At 40.7% G+C, this 22,373-nt stretch overlaps 1 protein-coding gene across 8 annotated transcripts in view; it reads right to left on the bottom strand.

Moving 5' to 3' along the window:
• APP (amyloid beta precursor protein) overlaps window positions 1–22,373 on the bottom strand; it is a 192,032-nt gene that overhangs the window by 105,980 nt on the left and 63,679 nt on the right. For all 8 annotated transcript variants that reach the window (XM_081137584.1, XM_081137585.1, XM_081137586.1 and 5 more), the window contains exons 4-5: window positions 4,335–4,447; window positions 2,013–2,206 (exon numbers count right to left, since the gene is read on the bottom strand). In XM_081137584.1, coding sequence (XP_080993710.1) covers window positions 2,013–2,206; window positions 4,335–4,447 — 307 coding nt within the window. The remainder of the gene's footprint in view (window positions 1–2,012; window positions 2,207–4,334; window positions 4,448–22,373) is intronic.

The following is a 22,373-nucleotide window of genomic DNA, read 5'->3' as shown; positions in this document are numbered from 1 at the left end:
TTATCACAGTTTTATTACTGTGGTCCCAAAACAGTGCATCATCTTTCAAGAAAGTAGATAAGCCGCCTAGAGACTTTCACTGAATATAACTGAAAATCAAAGAAGTTTATTTTCCATATTGGCAAACAGGAGAAAATTGACGGGATATTTCACAATTATTAGACACATCAGAAGATGGATGAAGTTGATCACATAAGTAAAACCTCAGACCATGAGTCTTCGGATGAGGGTATACTGAATGTATTTTCTCAAACATAGAAACTGAGCAATGTATTTCTAACAAAAAAGAAATACAGCCATAGGTGCTGGTCTGGCTTTTCTGGTACAATGAGGGGCAAGATGGTCACCAGAACAGATTCAGTTGACTGGACCCAGTGAACATCGTAGGGCAGCGAACTTCACCCTTTTTCATCTCATGGCACACAGAGTAATTATTAAAATTCTGCGGCACACCAAGAAATATATATTTTGCTGATCTGACAAAAAAACAGGTATAATTTTGATTCATTCCTACTGGGTGGCTATTGTTGTAATTTTTTATTTTTATTTGACAATCTAAGGGAAAACAGGTCAGGGCCCCTGACTAAAGAGTCGGATATTGCATATTTTAAAGATTCCTGCGGCTCACTGTTATGTGGAAGATGGTAAGTCATCAAACAGGGATAGTTAGGTGCCTCTAGTAACATTAACATCCCAGCTGAGGTCACAGCATGAATAAGAAATGGAATTAACTGATAGGGTTACAGGACCTGATACGTCAACCTTAGAAAACTCAGGAGGGAAGAGAGAAGCTATTTCTTCCCAGACAAAGAAGTCTGAGACGAGTATGTTTACAAAACGTGAAGGGTACCAACGGGTCCAGATATTTGAAGAAATACATAGAAATGGTTAGCCATTGAGCCCCTCCTGCTTAGAAATGATTTTTAAAAGGGAAGACAAAGGACTAAAAGGCTTAATTAGGGAGGTGACTATGAGGAATGGATACAATTCAGTAGGACCTGATGGGTGTTTCAGGTTCAAGGTCAGAAGACCATGCTCAGAGAGAAATCTCAAGGCTGGACACCCTACGGGTACAGTGTTTCTAAGGAACGACGGAGCCCATGGGGCGACTGTGGAGTAGACAGCAGAAATGCAATATAAATGAAGGTGGCTAGGAAGAAGCCGGCTAGCATTTCAGCTGGTTACCAACTTGGGTGGTGACAAAGGTAAAGGCAGAAATAGGTAGAGTAACTATATGACCTAGTTTGTCCGGGTCCTTTAGTTTCTGGCTGTGGTCCTAGTGTCAAACTTGGCTTGGGGAATAAATTGTATAATTGCCCCAGTAGTAGGTAATACAGTCACTTATAAGGAAAAGGAAACAGTGTTAAAGAATAATATACGAGGGGCCTATAGTTTGGTGACCGTAACAGAGAGGACAGACAGTGGTAGAGCCAGAGAGATGGACATCAAAGGTGCAGGCACTGAATGACAGTGACAAGTCAGGGAGGCTCGGGCCGGACAGGAAGGCCTGTCGAGTCCCCTTCCAGGATGTGTCAGGGGTGCAGGAAAGAAGGGGCCACCGAGAGGGTCTCTCCCTAAGATGATGTAGGTGATGCTTTCCATTCGGGCCCTGATGTGGAAGTGGTGTAGGGGGAAAAGCTGAAGACACAGTGAAATTCGTTCCCAATAATAAGCAGGTTTTACAAGATATAAGAAAATGTGCTAAATGAAAAAGAGCACCTGGAAACAGTGTGTCGCTCTCAAGATAAAGCAAAAGGACCCATCTTTTGTTATAAAAGTCCTTGTATGGTGAATGTCAGGTCACCAACATCGACTCAAAGGTACACGTACACAGCTAGTTTTGCATAATTTTTATGGCAACCGTGGAGCTTTCTTGGTTTACTCGCCGCTGTTTGGTTTGTTTACTACTCAGCTCAGTAATGGGAAGTCGTCCTGCATCCAAACAGACTCTGAACAAAGAAAACGGCCAAACAACTTCCATTTCACCTGTGGTTCTGGTGAGGCCTCCTTACCTCCCGTCCGCGTAGTCCGTATCGGCTCCACCCCACCAGACGTCCGAGTCATCCTCCTCGGCGTCGGCCAGGTCCACATTGTCACTGTCCTCGGCCAGCGGGCAGCACACAAACTCCACCCCCCGGAACTTGTCAATCCCGCAGGGCAGCAACATGCCGTAGTCGTGCAGGTTGGTGCTCTTCTCGCTGCAGGTCTAGGCAAGGCAGGGAGGGCACAGTGAGGGCGGCAGAGTCGATGTGTTTCTTTGTAAGAAAATCCTCAACACACAGGCCCCAAGAGCCAACCTCACAATGGGATGGACCGTTTGCTCTCTGAGTGGGTAGCAACGGTTTCTCTAGCTCAGGCTACTTTGGGACCCATGCATTTTAACTTGGTCATTTCTTGAAGAAGGATAACTTGTTATACTATAGAAATGAAGAAAGACAATAGGAAGGAACCCAGTTGGGAAATAAGGTCCATGTAGGAGAAGCCTGCACTGGCGACCAGATAGCATCAGAGAACCAACGCTTTCTGGCTTCATTCGTGCATCAAGAAGTGACGACTCCTTGCAGTCCCCCAGCCTCACTCAACCTCCATTACAGACGAGCGCTTCACTCACTTAAATCTATCTTATTCCAGAAACTCTAACTCTTGGCTCACTTCCAGAATAACAATCCTGGGAGGAGACGAGATTACTCTCCGCTATAAATCAGAAAACACAGTCATTAGACATCTCTCAGTATCTCTTTGCTTTCCTGGGATTTGCTCAAGTTGCACAAATCTAAGTTAACATGAAGCTTTGAAAGCATCTACTGCTAACAGAGGAAAGATTAATATTTCAACACATGTAGGAAGGTAAACAATGAAAATATTAAGAGTGCATTTTGACCTCATAGGAGTTAGAGTCGTTTTTGTTTCTTAACAACAGGAAACAAAATTTGTGAAAACTCCAGAAGAAATGACAGATGAGGTTAGCTGATGGATAGCTGGGCTTTAAATTGTCTGCTTTGTTTTCTTAAGATCAACAAACTTCAAAACACATTTTTATATACAAAAAATTTTGCTTTACAGTAAATGAGGACATTATTAAAGGCAAAAGTAATGGTAAATCTTAAGTGGTGTTTTTTGCTGAACAGCTTTAAGGCTATGATCTAACGGTTAAACTGATGTAGATTAGAGCTTCTCAACCTCAGCACTACTGAAATTTTGGACCAGATAATTCTTGGGGGGGAGGGGTAGAAGGGAGAAGAGGCTGTCCTGTTCACAGAAGAATGTTTAGCAGACTCTGTGGCCTCTAGCCACCCAATACCAGTAGCACCACTCATTCCAATTGTGATAACCAAAAATGCCTCCAGACGTTGGCACATGTTCCTGGGGAGGGATGGGGAACAAAGCTGACCCCATTTGAGAACCACTGTGCTAGATAAAGGAGCCTAATTCTAGGGGGTTAATAATACCATACACACAAAAGTTACACTTACATAAATTATTGGAAAAAACTTCATAATGTTTCAAAAGAAAAAGACATTTTAAATGGGGTACAACTTATGCTAGAAGTGACATGTTATGCTAATTGACTCATGCCTTTAATCAGTTTTTCCAAAAGCAGGCATTAGCCAAGGCCAGGATTGGTGCCGCGTACTCACCCACTACGGAAAAATGAAGGTGGTAACGTGGCCTGGTGAACACAAAACTAGACAGCTTAACTTAGAAACTGAATTCTAACTAGTTTTCATGTTGGTATTAGACAACCTATTTCCTGTTCTACTACTATATACCCCAATAAATAACAGAAAAGACTGTTATATCATTGAAACTTTGTATATGACAAAAAAAACAATAGGTAAACAAAAATAATTTGAAGAAGAGCTATATTTTAAGATCTAGAGAGTTTAAGATTATAGTTTCTAATTTATAAAGTATGGCATAGATACATAATGAATCTAGAGGCCTTATTTTTGACTCTTTACAAATACTAATAGAGTTTATTTTTTAATAATAAAAACAGAACTTATTTATTAACACAGCTGTTGCCCTGAAATACTCTTTAAAATGTCATTACTCATGTCCCTAGGAAGACTTCATTTTAAGAGAAACAATGTGCCCCGGCCAGCATGGCTCAGCAGTTGAGCATCAACCCATGATCCAGGAGATCGCAGTTCGATTCCGGGTCAGGGCACATGCCCAGGTTGCGGGCTCGATCCCCAGTGGGTGGAGTGCAGGAGGCAACCGATCAATGGCTCATCATTGATGTTTCTCTCTCTCTCCCTCTCCCTTCCTCTCTCTGAAATCAATAAAGACATTAAAAAAAGAGAGAGAGAGAAAGAATGTATGGCTGGTACCTCTTTGGCGACGGTGTGCCAGTGAAGGTGGGTTTCGCAGACATCCATCCTCTCCTGGTGTAAGAATTTGCACTTGTCGGGGACAAGGAGGGCATCGCTTACAAACTCGCCAACTGCAAGAAAGGAGAACAGCTTCATGTCATTCTGTCTGCATCGCAGGGCTCTTATTGCAGGGACAGGGTCAAGGAAGGGTGGGCTAAGAGAAGTCGGAGCAGTTAATCGGCATTTTGAATGATGAAGTAATCAGCCCAAGAAAGCTATTACCTTTGGAGCGGTGAGCCCTGTGTCCTTAGCAGCCCACTTCTTGGCCACCTCAACCCTGATGGTTAAAATACTTCCTACACGTTTTAAGTAAAATCTTCAATTAATAGGAATCTCTAAGTGAAACGTCAATCACAAAAAGAGCTGCCATTCCATTGCAACAAGGGTAAAAAAATACAAATTGACATTAGCTAGACAATCATTTCAACAGAATCAATCTAATTGCCCACCCCGCCTTCATGCCCAAGTTCCAGAAAGGAAGACGTAGGAATGAATTTCAAACAGGCAAGGAGCAGAGTCTCCCACGCTATGCAGCTCAAAGACGGGAATGTATTTTTTAGTTTCTTTCTGTTGCCTTTTCAAAAGTCAGATGAGGCCAGGAGGAAGGCAGAATTAAGAGTATAAAGAGCTCTGACTAAATCCAAAGGGACCATGAACCCAAGGCCCAGGGAGAAATGAGAGGGGAAAGGGTGCCTCAGTTTCCATCACTGTGCTATGCTCTATAGCCCAGAGCCAGCTCGGGAAGAGATGTCCACAGTACCAATAACTCCGGACTCTCTGCCCGGCAATGCCTTAAATACTTTGTGTGCATCGTCTCACAGCATCCTTGGAACCAGGCACTGGGGCAGCTACAGTGATCTCACTTCATAAGGAAAGAATGTGAGGCTGAGAAGTTACACAATCAGTCCAGGTTACAGAGTAAATGGCAGAGCTGAGAAAAATGAGTTAATACTTGCAAAGCACTTGATTCGGCGCCCAAAACAAAGTCGCTCAATACATCCTTATTAGTTATTACCATCTCTCCCCCCGTATCCTTCATCAACCAGTTTCCCAGGCTGTGTGCTGTTTCACCTACACTGCTGCACACGTGCACGTTAAAAGGAGAACTGTAGGCAAGGGCTTCCTCAGGCAATTTTTTATTTTACTATTTCAGACTCTTACTCCACAAACATTTTTTCCTAAATTTGCTAATCAAGCACTAATGTTTTGTAACTCCCACATGTTACCAAATAGGCTGGGGAATTTTTCTGGGAAGCATTTGTGCTCAAGAGGCGGAAAGAATACTTAGAGAAGCAGCTCAAGTACTTCTCAACAAACTTTCTGTGTGATCATCACACACACATTGATAATAAAGGAAATGCTTTGCCTCTGAAGCTTCACCCTGCCTTTGAAATGTAAGCATAACCCATCACAGAATTCAATTCGCTTGAACAATGAGGACCCTTGGGCCTGATGGGGTTCCTGCATGGCTCGGAGCGAAACAGGGCTGACACCGTTGTAATGCTCACTGCTCCGCGAAAGTGAGAAACACTCCACAAATTCTGCATCATGGCTTCCTCACCAACCGACTCAACGTGAGTTAAATCTGGGTGCTTGGTCTGTTGCCTCTATTACTGCATCAATTACTACTCATATTCTTGATCTTATCAATTATGGGCCTTCTTTGTTACTCATATTTGTAATAATTCCAAGATCAGTTAAAAGATGGAATTATGAAAATAATGGTGTTACATCTTTCCAGGCCAAGGGGTTCTCAAACTCTAACGTGCCTCAGAGTCACCTGAGATGATTGATCAGCCGGCAGACTATCGTCCCTGCAGCCCGAGCATCTGGACCTGATTCTATGTGCGCCAGGAGGGCCTGAAAGCAGAGCTCCCCAGGGGGATTCCATTCAGGAGGTTCGTGGACCACACTTTGAGAAATGGTGTTTAGAGCAGGGCTTCTCAGACTTTGATGTGCACCTGAATCACCTGGGGATCTTGTTAAAACACAGTCTCTGACTGGACATGTCGAGGGTGGGACCAATTCTGCCTTTCTAACAAGCTCCCAAGAGATTCCACTCAACTGTTCCTTCAGGTAGCAAGGGTCTACTTAACATAATTCATTATAACTCATCTTACTAAGGTGCGTTTTTTTTCCTAAGTTACACATCATTGCATTAGGAAACACTTTTAGATGGCTTGTCTTTTTCTTTTAATTGTGGTAAAATACACGACATAAAATTTACTGTCTTACCCATTTTTTCAAGTGTACAGTTCAGGGGTGTTAAGTACATTCACACTGTTGTGCAACTGGGCTCTTTTCATCTTGCAAAAGTGAAACTCTAAACCCACGGACAGCAAGTCCTATTACCCTCTCCCCCAGTCCTCTAGCAGCCAGCATTCCACTGTCTTTATGAATTTGACCAATCTAAGCACTTCATATGCTCTGTCCTTTTTAAAAAGTAAATCTTTCATGCCTCTCTCCCATAAGCCTGGCGCCCTGTCCCGTGGATGTCATGTTGGCACCATCTCAAGGATTGAGTACCTTTGAACACAGTTGCTCCTCTTTTGTCTTTTGTTTCTTTAATCATAGAAGATACAAAATAGGGCAGAAAGAGTTCTGTATTTGAAGCCAGAGAGGAGAAAACAAGGCAATGAATGACTCAGGAGAATGCAGTGATTTCCATATATGAAAAGGTGGGGCTCACAATGCCTCCTGGCCAGAGCGGTGCAAACAGGATAAGGGACAACAATTATTATTAAAATCTAACACGATTCGGTTTAATTCTGAGAGATCATCTCTGCTACCACTCAGTTTTGCTGACTATCACTGTACCCAGTTCCATGAAGGATACAAAAGAACTGAGACGCAATCTTGTACCCAAAGAGCACAGAATAGCTTAACCCAGCAGAAATATAATGCGGGCCACATAGGTAGTTTTCAATGCCTAGTAGCCACATTAAAAAAGTAAAAAGAAATGGGTAACATTAAATTTTAGTAATGTACTTTATTTAGCCCAGTATATCCTAAATATTATCACCTCAGCACTCAATCGATGTATAAAATTATTACAGAGACAGTCTACCTTCTGCCCTCCCTTCCCCCAGACTAACCCTTCAATGGCTGGTGTACATTTTCCTTATAGCACAGGTGGTCTGGATTTGCCCGGCTCAAGTGCTTATGAGGCTGGCAGGGGCCACCATCGGGCAGCACTAGTTCAGGGTCAAATTTTAGAGATCGGGAATATCTTCCAAGGAGTGATGAGTTGAACGTGGAGAGGCTGAGGCTATGGGGGAAAATCTGAATCCAAAGATAAAGGCCTAAACAAAGAAAAAAAATTATAAGTTTGACCACACTGAGTAGTATCCAGTCCTACGTGCTGTCAGCATATCGTGCATTCCAGTCACTGAGAGGACTAGCGCTAGGACTTAATGCTACTATCATTAACCCTACTTATCAGCAAATTGTCCTTCCCTCATTTCTCTTTTTGCTGTTCTCATATTACAATTCATATTTATATTTATAATTTTATATTCATTTATTTAATTTGGATATAAAAATGTAAATAAGGTCTCCGTTGCACCTAAACCTAGTTATCTTTAGCCTAATTCATCCAGTCTTCTATATTCTGAGAGACGAGCTGAAAGGCAGAACTGTAGGGACATCATCCTGAGTTCTCTACTTTGTTTCTTGCAAATACAAGTATCCTAGCTGGCTGCTTTCTCCTAATACTTTCTTTCCTTCTGACTTATTAAAAAATTCATAGCTTGACAGATTTTAAAGATGCGATTAATTAGGGTTACATATGGGGCTTTTAAAAAGCCACATAATTGCTAACAAAATACCAATCAGGCCGATGCACAGTGAGGCAAGATAGCCACCAGTTATTACCAAAACCTTAAATTACACGGAGAGGTAAAAATACACAGCATGCTTTATCCACACACCACATTCAGAAAGCCCTGTGTGAGGTAGGCTATAATCAAGACAGGAAGAGGCACTTTCCCAGATAAACTTCTCAAAAGAGTTGCGGACCTTCACTTTCAGGCACCTGACGGTTGTTTCCAAGTCATTACCACCTGACCTTGCCCCAACAACCTTCGGCAACTCTTCTTCCAAGGTCAATAGCTACAAACGCATTATCTCTTCTCAGTCTTCAAGTTCACTGTCTGCCCTACCATATTACTTTCTTCCTTAAACTCAGTCTTCTCCTCTAACTTCCCACCAATCAAGATAGCACTTGTTTCTCCGTTCTCTACCTTAAACCACTGGTTCTTGCCCTCTCACTGACTCATCTTGATTATAAAGAAGACCGTCCTCTACTCTCTGATCTTGCTTTCTCAATCAGATATATCATCCATGCCTAAGGATTTAATGACCGACTCCACCCTCAGTGTTGACCTTTCCATTGCTTTCCATTCCCTTGCTGGACACCCACTTAAGAAGGTGTTGTTTTTAGCAAATGTACCAGATTAAAATCAAGTGCCAACTGACCATGAAATTCTGCAACTGTACCCAAAGAACAACAAGCAATTCCTCACCGGGTCAAAATCTATCTTATGTGGAAGCAAGAGAAGGCAAAGAACCAACATTCAACATTTTGGGGGAGCCCAACCGAAACGGTGGCACTGCTGAACAAATTCAATTGGTATGTAAACCTAGGACCCCTCTCCCGCTACTCCGTGCTTCTATTTTCTCCATAAACATGTACCACTGATTCATGTCCCTATCCCCGGAGGCTATACCTCTACTCCACTCAAACAGGACATCATTCCTGAGGCTGGACCTCAGATCATGCCACACGCAGGAAAGTTCTGAAACTCTGACCTCCAGTAAAACCCGCTACCACCCCTGTGCTCATGAGGCCCAGACTCCACTGTCCCAGCCAACCTGTCTCCTGACGCCCAGCGCCACACTGTGCTCCTGAGAGCTCGTTAGGTGACCCTCTGGTTTCTCTTGTGGATAGGCTCAACTTGAAATGTCTAGCTTTAGGAGACAGTGTCATTGTCTCCGAATGATCAGAGCGATCAATGTTCTATATTTCAGGGGTTTTCCAACTCAAAACTTTGCAGGAAAACAAGAACTCATATCCTAAAAGATGCAAAACTCTGTAGGCAAAAGGAAGTAGATGAGAGAATGTAGAAGAAAAAAAATAGTATCACGGCATTCAACAGAAAAGCTAGCCAGGAAATACTTTTGATAAGGAATTTGAAATTTAGCACAACCTTTTACTGGTATTAAAACATTTCTTTAATATCCGAAGTTTTTGTTAAAATATAGAAAAAAGGATTAGAGTTCTGTCATTGTACCTGCAGTACTACCTACGGAAAAGTGACACAATGTCTAATAGAATAAAAAAATATAATAAATATACGTGATTCATTAAGTTCTTCAATATAAGTATGTTTCAGAAATCACGCAGCTCCATTTTTGAGTTGTTTCAAGGAAAAAATCATGCGATCTTTACAATGGGACTAGATCCCAGCTAAATTAGACCCCTCTCCCTCTGTTCCCTCTCCACTGTGGACTTAGAAATTGCCACTCAGATCTGTAAACAAGACTTAATTGCATTATTGTAAATCAATTAGACAGGGGTTATCACTCCTGAGAGAGCCGAAATAATTAAATTTCTGGACTCCTAAGGAAGAGGAATTGGGGCAGGAAATTACATTAAGGCTTCCAAAAGGTGTATCACAAGCTATTTAGCAGAAAACTCCTCCATAGAAAAGTCTGACCCCACTTCTCTAATCCAGTGTCTTACGATGGCGTCTTGGTCTGGCCCAACCGAGTTATCTGTCCCTCCCTGCTGCTACTCACAAGTAAAAGCGACGAAATTACTGTAAATCTGCGGTAATGGACCAGAAAGCCCACATTATAACAAACAAATAATGGACTTGATAATAAAGGCGATACTGGAAATCTGTTTAAGGATAACTCAAAAAAACCCTAAGAATATCTAAGGTCTGTTAAAAATATGCACACCCTGGCTGGGTGACTCAGTTGGAGCCACCAGTGCACCAAAGAGGTTGCAGGTTCGATTCCTAGTCAGGGCCCATACCTAGGCTGCCGGTTTGACCCTCGGTTGGGGCGAGTATGGGAAGCAATGGGTCGATGTCCACCCCCCCTTCCTATCTCTAAAATCAATAACAAAACATATCCTCAGGTGAGGATTTAAAAAAATAAAAGAAGCACAATTTGAGACTACTGATTAGAGTTTTCCTTCTTCAATATTAAAAACTATTTCTGTACTGACAAAGTCCCCTGCGTCACACAACAGAACAGAACACAGTCTTGAACCCAGTAATTTTCTTCCATCACTGCATCTTCAATCATGGATGTAAATGAAAACTTCTGCTCACTTTGCTACTTTTCTGCTTGACTGGATTTTATAATGAAAACGTCTGTTCCTTTCTGACAGAGCACAAGTGTCATTCAAATTTTACACACAAGGCAAAGAGTGAATGCGTTTGTTTAGATGCAAAATTATTGAAAGGTGTCACTACAAGCCACTGCATATGTATGGATGCTGCGGTTTAAAATTCTCTTAAGCAATAAAGCAACGGCGTTGAAAGAAGGTGCATTCAGGCTTCAAACATCTTCAGACTGGTTCTGGCCCTCTGAATACAGTCGGCCCGCCTTCCTCTCCTGGCCCTCCTCAACCAGAGAGCCAGGGCACTCGGCCAAAGCCCATTCCATTACCTAAGTGTGTTCTGGGTCAACAACCCAGAGTCACTGAAAACTCCACCTTCAACTGGCTGCTCCAGAGAGCAAATATTTTGAAGGACAAGCATTCCAGGCATGCAGAAGCTGAGTCTTTAAATCAGACTTGGTTGTTCCAGCCCACTTCTCCGCTAATGCCCACCTAAACCAAACTTAACCTTAGCTAGTTTTTCAAAGTACAGCCCTGCTGCACATAGAAGGAACACAAAAGGGTTTGAAGAAGGGAATCTCTCATTTCAGACTGAACGGGTAAAAATGAGAAAATTGTGTGTGATTAAGGCTTATAATTACTGTGCAGGGAGTAATTCTATAGTAGTTCTCATTCCAAATAATACAGGTTCAGTCTTACACTTAAAATGATAAAGGTAACCTACCTAAATGTAGGTGAGGGGAAAATTATACTTAGGGTCTCAGATGTTTTGACCCAGAAATGTTGTGGTTTGGGAAAAATACTGATGTAAGATTTCTGATTTTTGTAAGAGTATCTGGCTACCAGGATCTCCTAAGAAAAGTGTAAGTGATTTCCCACTTTCTGGCCAAAAAATAGACCTTCTAGTAATGCAATCAGGCTAACAGGCCACGAGATAGCCATTGTGTAAACTGAAGGTGAACCATGTCACGGTCTGATGAAGTGTTTACTCAGGGTCACCCACAAGGAAGGCATGTCTGCCTTTCTTCCAGTTAAAAGCAGCGAGAGGTCAGTTCTCTCTCTGACCTGGCACCCTTCCCACTCCTGCCATTACATGATTGTTCCAGATGTTTCACTTTTGGCTGATGTTAAAACCATCTGGATATTACAAAGCCTCACCTTTTAAATCTCTAAAACAGAGTAGCTAGCTATTCACATAAGTCCTCAGAAAATGTGGTTTTTAGGACCACATTTTAGGACCATATATATAGGAGGCGATCTTTTTGAGCAAACAGGGCTGACGATTTGAAAAGCCAACTGTCATACCAAATAAGTATGTCTTGGATAAACGTTCTCATGTGCAAATGAACATTCCCTGACTATAATAATTAAATAACAGGTAACATGTGTGTCTTCTTGGACTTCTGAGAACTTGCTAAGACCGTCTCATATCACTCTACTCATTTAAGCAGCTGTTTAATTGACATCCCTACATTAGGACAGCTTTCCATGTTTTGCTTTCAGATGATTTCATTTGGTTCTTCCCAAGTATAAATCTCCTGCTAGTTATAGTTCTCCTTACAGTGTAAGATACCAATCCTAACACCGAGATCACATCTACATAAAAAAATATATATATTCTGCAGAAGTTTTACGCTTAAGTTAAAGTATCTAAAAATGCTTTTTAAAGTCAAATTTTGAGAGAGGATTGTGCTTAACTGCATATCCTCATTTCTTTTTTTAAAAAAATATGTATCTTTATTGATTTGAGAGAGAGGAAGGGAGAGGGAAAGAGAGAGATAAAAACATCAATGATGAGAGAGTCATTGATAAGCTGCCTCCTGCACACCTCCTGCTGGGGATCGAGCCGCAACCCGGGCATGTGCCCTAACCGGGAATCGAACCCTGATTGCCTGGATCCTAGGTCGACGCTCAACCACTGAGCCATGCCTGGCTAGGCTCCTCATTTATTTAAAAAAATATGGAAAATGTATACACGAGCGCCTCCTAGGGATTTAAGCTTGATTAATTTTATTCTTGCGCTCTAGTTGCAATTAACTGGCAGAAAAAGCAAAGCAAAACAACAACGAAAGCCCTAGATTATGGTGGTAGCCCGGTGTGAGGTGTATTTCTATATCCATAGCAACGTTTCTACATTAAGTCCATTTAAATCTAATTATGCATGAAGATCAAGGGTTCAGGAGACCTTAATAAAAGCTTGAAAACAATCTTATCCCTGACCTAAAACAGATTCTTACCCCAAATGGTAGGATAAACCAACGGAAGACAGTGGAACAGACACAGCCAGTGCTCATCTGTTTTTGTTTAACATTTACCACTTACTGGTAAGGAAACTGGTTCACATCTGAGATGAAATGTTCCCACGAGCTAAAAGCCAGCCCTGTGCGCTATTCGCCCTACTCTGCATGCTCTTACCCCTCAAAGTCAAGGCTAATTACCAAGACTCCAGGAGTCACATTGAGTCTGATGACCAACAAATACTTAGAGGCTGGCCTGGATAGAACGACTCAGGAATCCTCAAGCCAGGCCTTCGAGAAACCACTGCACTGATGAGGTTTCCTAGGATCTATGTGTATTGTGGGGAAGTCGACGGCCCAGGAGGACTCCTATAAAACACCAATATTGAGGATTTCTTGAGTGGGTTTCAGAAAAAATGAGCCAAAGAAGGAGAATGAGAGTAGCAGAAAGAAAAACAGAAACAGCAGCATAATTACGGTGTGGGGAGCAAGCAGCGATCAACAGGCACGGGTCCCACTGGGAAGCTGAGGACAAAAGTGCCTGAAGGATCTGACAGCATGAAAGGCAGCAAAGCGCTCGCTCCCTGGGGCTGCAGGGACGGATGCCCGGGAACAGCCGGCTGTGTGGAGGTGGAGGTGAGAAAATACCACAGAAAAGGCTGCCGACCGACCGTAGCAAGAAGCACAGCTGTGGCCTGGCCGGCGTGGCTCAGTGGTTGAGCATCGACCTAGGATCCAGGGGCTCAAGGTTCGATTCCCGGTCAGGGCACAGGCCCGGGTTGCGGGCTCGATCCCCAGCGGGAGGCGTGCAGGAGGCAGCCGATCAATGACTCTCTCATCATTGATGTTTTTCTGTCTCTCTCTCTCTCCTCCTTCCTCTCAATGAAATCGATAAAAACATATTTCTAAAAATAAATAAGTAGATAGATAAAAAGCAGCACAGGTGTGAATGGGTCGAGCAACAGTGGAAGTTAAAGATATGGGGTCACATGACTGATGGGGTCTCTGATGAACAGGGAAATAAGAGCGTGCTAAAAATTCCTGAGATATGAAATGGAATAGAGAGTCTGCGGACCAAAGGTCTTCATGAAATCAAAGATCAGATACAATGAGGACACAGAACCTAGTGAAAAAAACAACACAGGGATTGATTGGCACCCATCCATTTAGACTCAATTCAGAATTTTGCCTAAAAACTTAAAATGAGAACAAAGGAGGAAAAATAAACTCAAATTATTAAAATGGCAAGACATAGAATAATGTCTTGGCATACTGAACAGGAGACTATTATATAAATTATGCTAAGAGAATTTAGAATATCAGAAGGTTTTCAATGACAATTGACTCTAAGTTTTCAATAAAGAGGAAAGAGTCACATGACCTTCAGGAATCCAGCAACACTGAGCAGAAAAAGATATCATACAATAAATAAGGAATCTTCAGTGACAGCCAGACCTTTAAGAAAACAAGGCTGTACCATATTCTGGCAAAGTAGTTAACACTGAAGGGGAAGACTCAGGGACCTCTAGCTGGGTAGCATTCTTAAAAATATACCTAATCAACAAATTAATAGGATGCCCCCCAAATTTAATACCATGGAAAGTTTTAAACCTTTAGAAAGGGAGTACTTAAAAGCTACTCATTAAGCACCTACTAACCACCACATTCATCTCATTTAATAAAGACATTTAAATATAATAGGAATTAATGGTTAGCATACACAAGTATGACCCTAACTCTCAAGGTATAACATATGAATCTGAAATAATCTCGTAAACTGTGTTACCATTATAAATAATATTTAGAAGTGGGTTTCTGTTAAAATAATCCTTTATCATTAGAGTGAAAAGCTAAGGATAATGAAACTATCGTAAACAAATCTAATAGTATGCTTGATCTCTACACACAGACGCCTCTGGTATATATTGGCTATAAACCACAAACATGTAGGATAGGTTAGACCTTACTGCCTACTGATAAAGAGTTTAATGTACTTTTGTACAGATCCAAAATACTTAAGTTTCTTCCTAATCTGAGATTCCTGGAACTTCTCGGTTGTTAAATAAAACTTGCCCTTCTTCTGTTGATCAACGCTGGCCTAAGTAAATGACATTTACCGTAATCTCAGAGATTGCTTTAGGGCCGTGAAACTGCTGCTTTACATCCTTTGCTTTCCTAGTAGTTAAGCTATTCCTTCTTTCAATGTTCCTTCCTTTTTACAATATTCAGCTAAGGCCTCCATTCATTCATTCATCCATCCATCCATCCATCCATCCATCCATCCATCCATCCATCCATTCGCTATACACTTACTATATACCTACCAAGTGCCACGGCATGCTCAGAGCTCTGGGAATATTTCAGCAAATAAAACAAAAGTCCCTATTTTCAGAGAGCTTCCATCTCAGGCACAAAACAATGATTTCCACATGCACAGGCGCTGCAGGAATGCCTCTTAGTGTTCAGCACCGGGTACAGTTTATTCCCAAAGCAGTCTTTCCCTTCGCCAGGCCCTCAGACCCACTAACTGTGCATCTTTCTCCCAACCTCTTACCCTCTATGGGTTTGCCATGAAAACTCAAAGGTGATGAGCACCCAATCCGCCAGGTTGCTGCAGTTTATGGAAATGCTGCTCTGGAGCACAAGCAGTGTTTTCCCTAATCCAAGTGCACCATTAAAAGAACTGACATAATGAAAGACTTTATCCTGAGGCATAGAATATACACCATGACAAGGCCTAAGAAAGCAGGTATGGTATATCTTAAAGGGGATATTAGCATATTCATGACATGTGCAAGATAAATAAAACCACACTGAGTGTTCAGATATTTTTCTGGACACCACATAAAAGAAACCACTGAGTGAATTTAAGGTCCTTCCAAATAGAAAATGAGATTTTGATATTACTCCAAATTTAAATAATGAACCATCTTGGCACTAATTCTAATTTTCCAACATTATGTACCAATACCACCAACACAAACCACTGTCCCCAGGATAGTCCCAAATATTCTAATTCAGATCTTTTCACTTTCTCTACGTATGTCTTAGAATGCATATCATGCCTCACTCTCCTTCAAGGAGCTTCTACCGCGTGCTCCAGCTCACACTCCTGTTTCCCTAACTCCTGGTTCGTGATGCAATCCCACATCTTACCTAACATAAATAAAAAGTTCATGCCAACTGGTGATAAAGTGCATTTTTAATTAAGATTGGAAATTTAAACAGATTTACGGTTGGAGGAACACTTCTGAGGAAGAGGAGTCCAGTTTAAATCATTTTGAGTCTGGGTCCCTAAACAGACACCTGTCACTAAATTATTAGAGGAGATAAGCACATTTCCACAGGAACAATGATCACCACACACTCTACAACGTCTGAACTAGTGCAACTCTGCCTTAAATTCTGTAGAATATGTATGAAGGTAACTTTATATATGCATAATCATAAGTTATACCCAAGGAAAAACAAATATCTTGTCAAGTCAATATATAATACAGAAAAGGCTCAGCTCTATTATATCACAGCTGAGCTTTACCCAACTCACAGTTAGACAGCAAAATAAAGACACCTCTTTATCAGCAATTTGACTTCCAAGTTTTAATTTTAAATTTTCTAGATTAAAAAAAATGTCTGGAACCCTTTAAATTCAACTTATTCTGCCACAGATCTGCTTGATAATTTCTCTGTAGCAGGAAGAGGTGATGAAAATCATTCACTGCCCTCTCATTTAGTTGTCTCTTCTGCTGTATGTCCCCACATTTCTAAATTCTGTGTTTCCATGGCCATCTCCATGAAGTCTGCTTACTATGGAAAGTGAAATTTCACATTGACCCCCTCCCTTCCCACCACCCATCTAGTGCAGTTTTGTCCTGCACATGGTATTTGCGTCGACACTTTGATGACTAGTCAATATACGACTATGCCAACATTGCTCAGACCTGGGCAATGACACTTTTTTAAAATCGTATAACTTTTTGTCATTTTTAAACTTTTGGGTTTCCTTTATCTAAAGTTGCCCCATTTTAAAGTTTGCTTCATTTGTGATGCACCCATCAAGTACTGCATCTTTCCCAAACTCCACACCAGCACCCTAAAGCCCATGTGTGTGCAGGGAGGCCCTCGGGGGATGCGTCAGGGCCTTTTCCTTCCCGGAGGCCTTCCTCCTGGGACCCTCCTCCTCCTCCTCCTCCTCCTCCTCCTCCCATCTGGCCTGGCCGCTCTCCAGACTGATGCTCAGCTATTGCCTGGGGACTTCCCTTCACTAGCAGGCTTCAAAGCTAAAGCGTGAGACTCAGGGACAGGAAAAAAAAAAAGAGACTCCTGGGACACATCACCAGCCAGAGCTGAAATTTATCAAGGGAACCGGGAGAGAGGGAAAGGTTAATGAAGCCACTCGGTGACTGCTGTGATAAAAAAAGAAAACAACAACAGAATTTATCCCTGGACTCTACAGCAAAACAAACATCGAGGGCATTCTGTGTCAAGTACTAAAACTTGAACATTTTATAACATACTTTGATACTGAAATTGAAATACGTCTCAGCTCAGGCTTTGATTCACTGTCATCTTTATGACACTTCTTACAGGCACGAGGCTTTTATGTGCATACTTCTCCTCGGTGCATTCTAGTCAATTCTTTCATTAAGTATAAACATCAAATTACTTTCTTGAAATGTATTAAAATACTTGAGGAAAACGATTTTCCCTAATTTCACTTCAAGTATTCCTGATCTAATTAACTCTTCCTCCATAATAAAGTTATACTTTCATAAGCATTATCTGGAGATTATTAGAAGGACATGCTGTGCCTAATTCAGAATATTAAAACTGAAAATTTTTAAGCCCGCAAAAGAGCACTTCTTTTTTTTTTAGGAAAGAAATATATCAAAAAATTTCTGTAATTTATGATAACATTAAGTTTATGTCTATCACATTGTACATATTATTTATATAACTTTAAAAAAATGTAGTTCACTAATTAAAATATAATGAAAACTAGGGTTTTAAGACAAGAGCCTAAGTTAATTCAGTGAATTCCATTTTTTATATGGGATTTAAGCCACTCTCCTGCCCCAAGAACCATAATAGCTGTCTGTACCACTTTAAGTTTTTCCCTTACATTTTGTATTCTTTGTCTGGTTTTAATTATTCATGTGGCATAAAACATGAAGCCCTAAATCCCCCCAAAATCTCGCACAACTTTTGTCAACCTTCTATAATAGAAACTGTATTTTCTATTATAGCCCTTTGGAAAAGTATTTACAAACTAAACTGATAAACAAAATCAAAACAGTGTGGTATTTGTTTGGTAAAATAATATTGTAAGTATTCAGTTCTAAAGACAAAAGGAAAAATCTGTTTCCTTTCTCTGGTTTGGGTAGGAAGTGATGACATGCAAGCAACACACCTCCTGAAAAGTGTTCAGAAGTTGCCAGAATAAAATGAGAACTTGGAGAAAGTCAATCTCTTGATTCCCACCATAATCACTTGTAATCACTTACATCAGAAAAGAAAGACAATTTCATGACAAAAGACACAGCTTTGAGGTTACCTGCAGATGTTGCAATTCTTCGTGTTAAATTTGTATTAAAATAACAAGCTTATGATTTCCAAGAGGGAATTATGCAGACGAACCAGAGAGCAGCTGTTCACTAGTTGGCACAGAAAAGTGAATGTTTCTGACCATCACAGGTCTCCTAGGACAGTACCGATTGCAGATATTTAGAGAGCAAGATTAAAAACTAAAAATAATGTCTATCCATGTATTCAGTTAGTGTGCTATTAAACCTAAAAGCATTTTTGTCTTTTGTTAATAAAGTAGATGACAGTGTGACCATGTGAGATTTAAGTTACATGTGACTGTTTTTACTTCTCGGATGCCAGTGTCTGTCTGTCTTCTCTCTCCATATATGTCCATAGAAACAATCTAAAAGCAAGCTAAAGACTACATAAAAAGGAGTCTGAAATCCCTCCAAGGATGATTAGCCTTCCCTGATGAAGAAATGCCTGGTAGTTCTGGTCATTTCTTATGAGTGCATGGTGCAGACAATCCTTAAAAACAGAACATTCAAATGTATATCCCCCCTCTGGAGTGAGAGGCCAGGCTCTCCAAGCATCACTCCCACAGTGTGTGTGTATAACCCCAGCACATGCCTCTCCCAAGACTGCAGAAGCAGTTGCATCTGTAGAGTGCAGAAGTCAATGAAGACTGGTGGGGTCATAGGTGCTGATTCCCTGGAATCACTGAACTACTGTGCTGGGACACATGGGTCTTTATAAGATCCTTAAAGGCTACATTCCCCACCCCCATTCTTAAAATTAGGTGACGTCTTATGTCACATTCTTGAATACTGTTCTGCTGTATGATGTGTCTCAAGTGAACTGTTGTTTAGCATAAATCCAAAACACTACTCTGGCAAAGTATCAGTCAGAATATCTAAATGCATCCTTTCACACTAAAGAAGATTGAGATCGCTGTAGCTAATCCACACAAAAGCAGCCAGCAAAACACAAAGTATGCTTGTTCTAAAATTTTATTAAAGCAATATGATTCAAAATTAAGATGACTATGTCTGAATGGCTTCCTGATCATTAACTACTCGTACGTTTGGAAGGCCTTGGATATAAAATGAAATCGAATGATATTTAAGGTAGTAATTCTTTAACTTCTAATTCTTTTGGATTAATTTATGAACCCGGCTTTGCCCCCATTGGTCAACAGTTTATCTTCTGCAATCCACCTTGCCTAGACTGGACTGACAAGTGCAGAAGGGCACCGATTTCAAGAGGGAATCTATTACACCATGAAGAGTAGTCATTCAAATGGAAAGGGGTTGAAAGCTTTGCAAAGAAAATATTCTCCTTGAGTAATGATTATAATGTGCTTGAATCCCACATGAGACAATTAATAAAATGTTATTATGATTAAGACAGATCTTATACTCGGGTCCAGAGGCACAATCAAAAGCAAAGGGTGAAATGAGAAAGCCAACCAACCCACTCTCAGGGGAAATCATTCACTCCATGGTAAGAAAATGGCAACAGCAACCTAATACACTTTCTCCATCTAGACAAGGAATGTGAGGTACTGTAGAGCAAGTACGCCCAGGGCAAACACATGAGCTAGAGGAACACAACCCAGGGCAACACAGGATCCTGCATCTGATAGAAAGTTCAGGAAGGTTGCATGCCAGACATAACAGGCATTTCTCTCTGGTCAAGCTTTGTTTTGAATTGTAATATGTTAAATATCTAAGACAATTTTATTTTGTTTTCTAGGTAGCACCTTTCTGAGAACTAACTTCAGTAAAATAATCTCTTTTGTCTAGAGAATAAATCTGGATACAGCCAAAGATGTTAGAGGAAACTTATGTTAATGCTAAACAGCAATTCTTTGTTCAAGCAGCAGGCAATATATCAGACCTTTGCCTATTACTACCATAAAGTGGAAAACATTACCGGATAGGGATTTATCCTGTTCCAGGATCATGACCGTCTCCTTTTTAAACACAACATCTGTTGTGAGTTTCTTTAAAAAAATGTTATTTACTGGCTCTAAATCACAGCCTTCCCTCTATGATTTGATTTTGTAAATCAGGTGGATATTTGCTTTGAAACAACTTTGTGTTAATACTGTAAGGGACATTGGATTACGAATCCAAAAATCTCTGGCACTGGTCCTGATTCTACCACTAACAAGCTGTGTAAGTTACAGCAAGAGATTCAATCTCACCGACTCTCAATATTTGTGCCTGGGAAGAGAGGCTACTTAGGATGAAGTTTCCCTAAATGGTGGGTAACACAGCTTATCATGATAAAAACAAATATTTTGACAGTTAATCATAGCATTATCATAAAATCTTCTGACTTCATATTTGTATCTGAAGACATTTTATACATCTCTTGTTCCTTTTTAGTATTTTCCCCCTTGAGTTTCAATTCACTCGTACCACTGAGTAGAGCTTTTCAGAGGTGGGAGGTGCCTATCTGCCACACCTAAGTTGCGCTAAGTAGTGAACGACAATGGTCATGTGGATTCTACCTTTTGGTCAATTCTAACAACTCTGAATAGAATTCTGCAGGAGAAAGTTCTAAGCAAAGTGATATGCATTCATTCTAAAACAAACTGCAGTGTGTCTTATCAGAAGCAATAATTCTCATCCAAAGACCTAGTACCTGTTCCCAGTGAGGGTAGTGTCTTCAGAAAATGTATTTGAAACATTTCATAGAATGGGCAAGTGAGAACCAACAGAAACAAATCATTAACTGATTCATGATTCCTTCCTAACTCCTACTGAATTATATGGTCTCTTGGTATAATAGCTCAGTTTGTTAAACTCAGTTCCTGGAGACAACTGACCTCTACATGCTCTTAAATAGTAAATCAAATGTATTTACGATTTAAACATTACTTGTTTTCATATTATTAAATCACTTCTTGACCAGACAGACAGAAAGGGGTGAGAGGCCTTGTAAATTATTTAGGAAGAATGGGAAGGAACAAAGAAACACTTAAATTATCAAATGTTCAAGAATTTGCTTTTCCAACTCTCTTCAATTACATTGTGAGTAGTAAACCCGCCAAGTGAAACCTTCATACTATTGCCCAGTTTTTTCCTATGAACGTCTGACATTATGCCCATGCGTGAACAGTAACCAGTATGCTCTTAGGACATTCCATGTTGGACCAGGTATTACAGAGAGCTCCAGAATCTTCAGGACTTATTATACTTTCTAAATTTCCTGTTGGGACTTTAAAAAAAAAAAATTCCTCTTATTCTTTACAAGCAGCCATCAGAATGTATATCAATACTTGTCCATATCCTCCATATATAGATCTCTATGTTCTTATTTACAACCATCCTACTGGTGAATAAATGCGTGGAAAATATCTAGATGCTAACCATCTAGATCAGAGACTGCTGATTTCCCCAACGCCTGGTTACATAAAAATATCAACAGGGAAGAGACTAATAACCAAGTCAGATTAACTATGGAGTATGACAGTGTTTCCACAGGGAAAAAGTATAGTACCACATAAAACAACTCAATTTTTAAAATAAAAAATTAAAGTCAAATTTGAGGATGGTGAGAGGAAAACACATTTAAACCTTAGTGATCAAACTGTTTCCTCTAGTTTGATGTGAGCGGGGGGAAAAAAACAACACAACCCCAACTCCGATTTCCCAGCTATGGCCAAATAGGACAAACAGTTGTTGTCGGAAAGAGATTAAGAAACGAGCAAAATGCTGGAGCTTCACATGAGGTCCTTTCTTCTATGAAGCCAATGTGAGGAAACACACAAGGCCTTGATTCTACAAGGCTAGATAGTCAGTGTACATGAGAATCACCTATGGAATCTGGTAAAATTAAGATTCCTGGGCTCTACCACCAGGCACTTTCATT

The sequence above is a fragment of the Miniopterus schreibersii genome (genome assembly GCF_964146895.1).
Source record: "Miniopterus schreibersii genome assembly, chromosome: 5".
Taxonomy (NCBI): Eukaryota; Metazoa; Chordata; class Mammalia; order Chiroptera; family Miniopteridae; genus Miniopterus; species Miniopterus schreibersii.
Note: the sequence above shows the minus strand (reverse complement) of the source record. Positions and strands in the feature narration are given on the sequence as shown.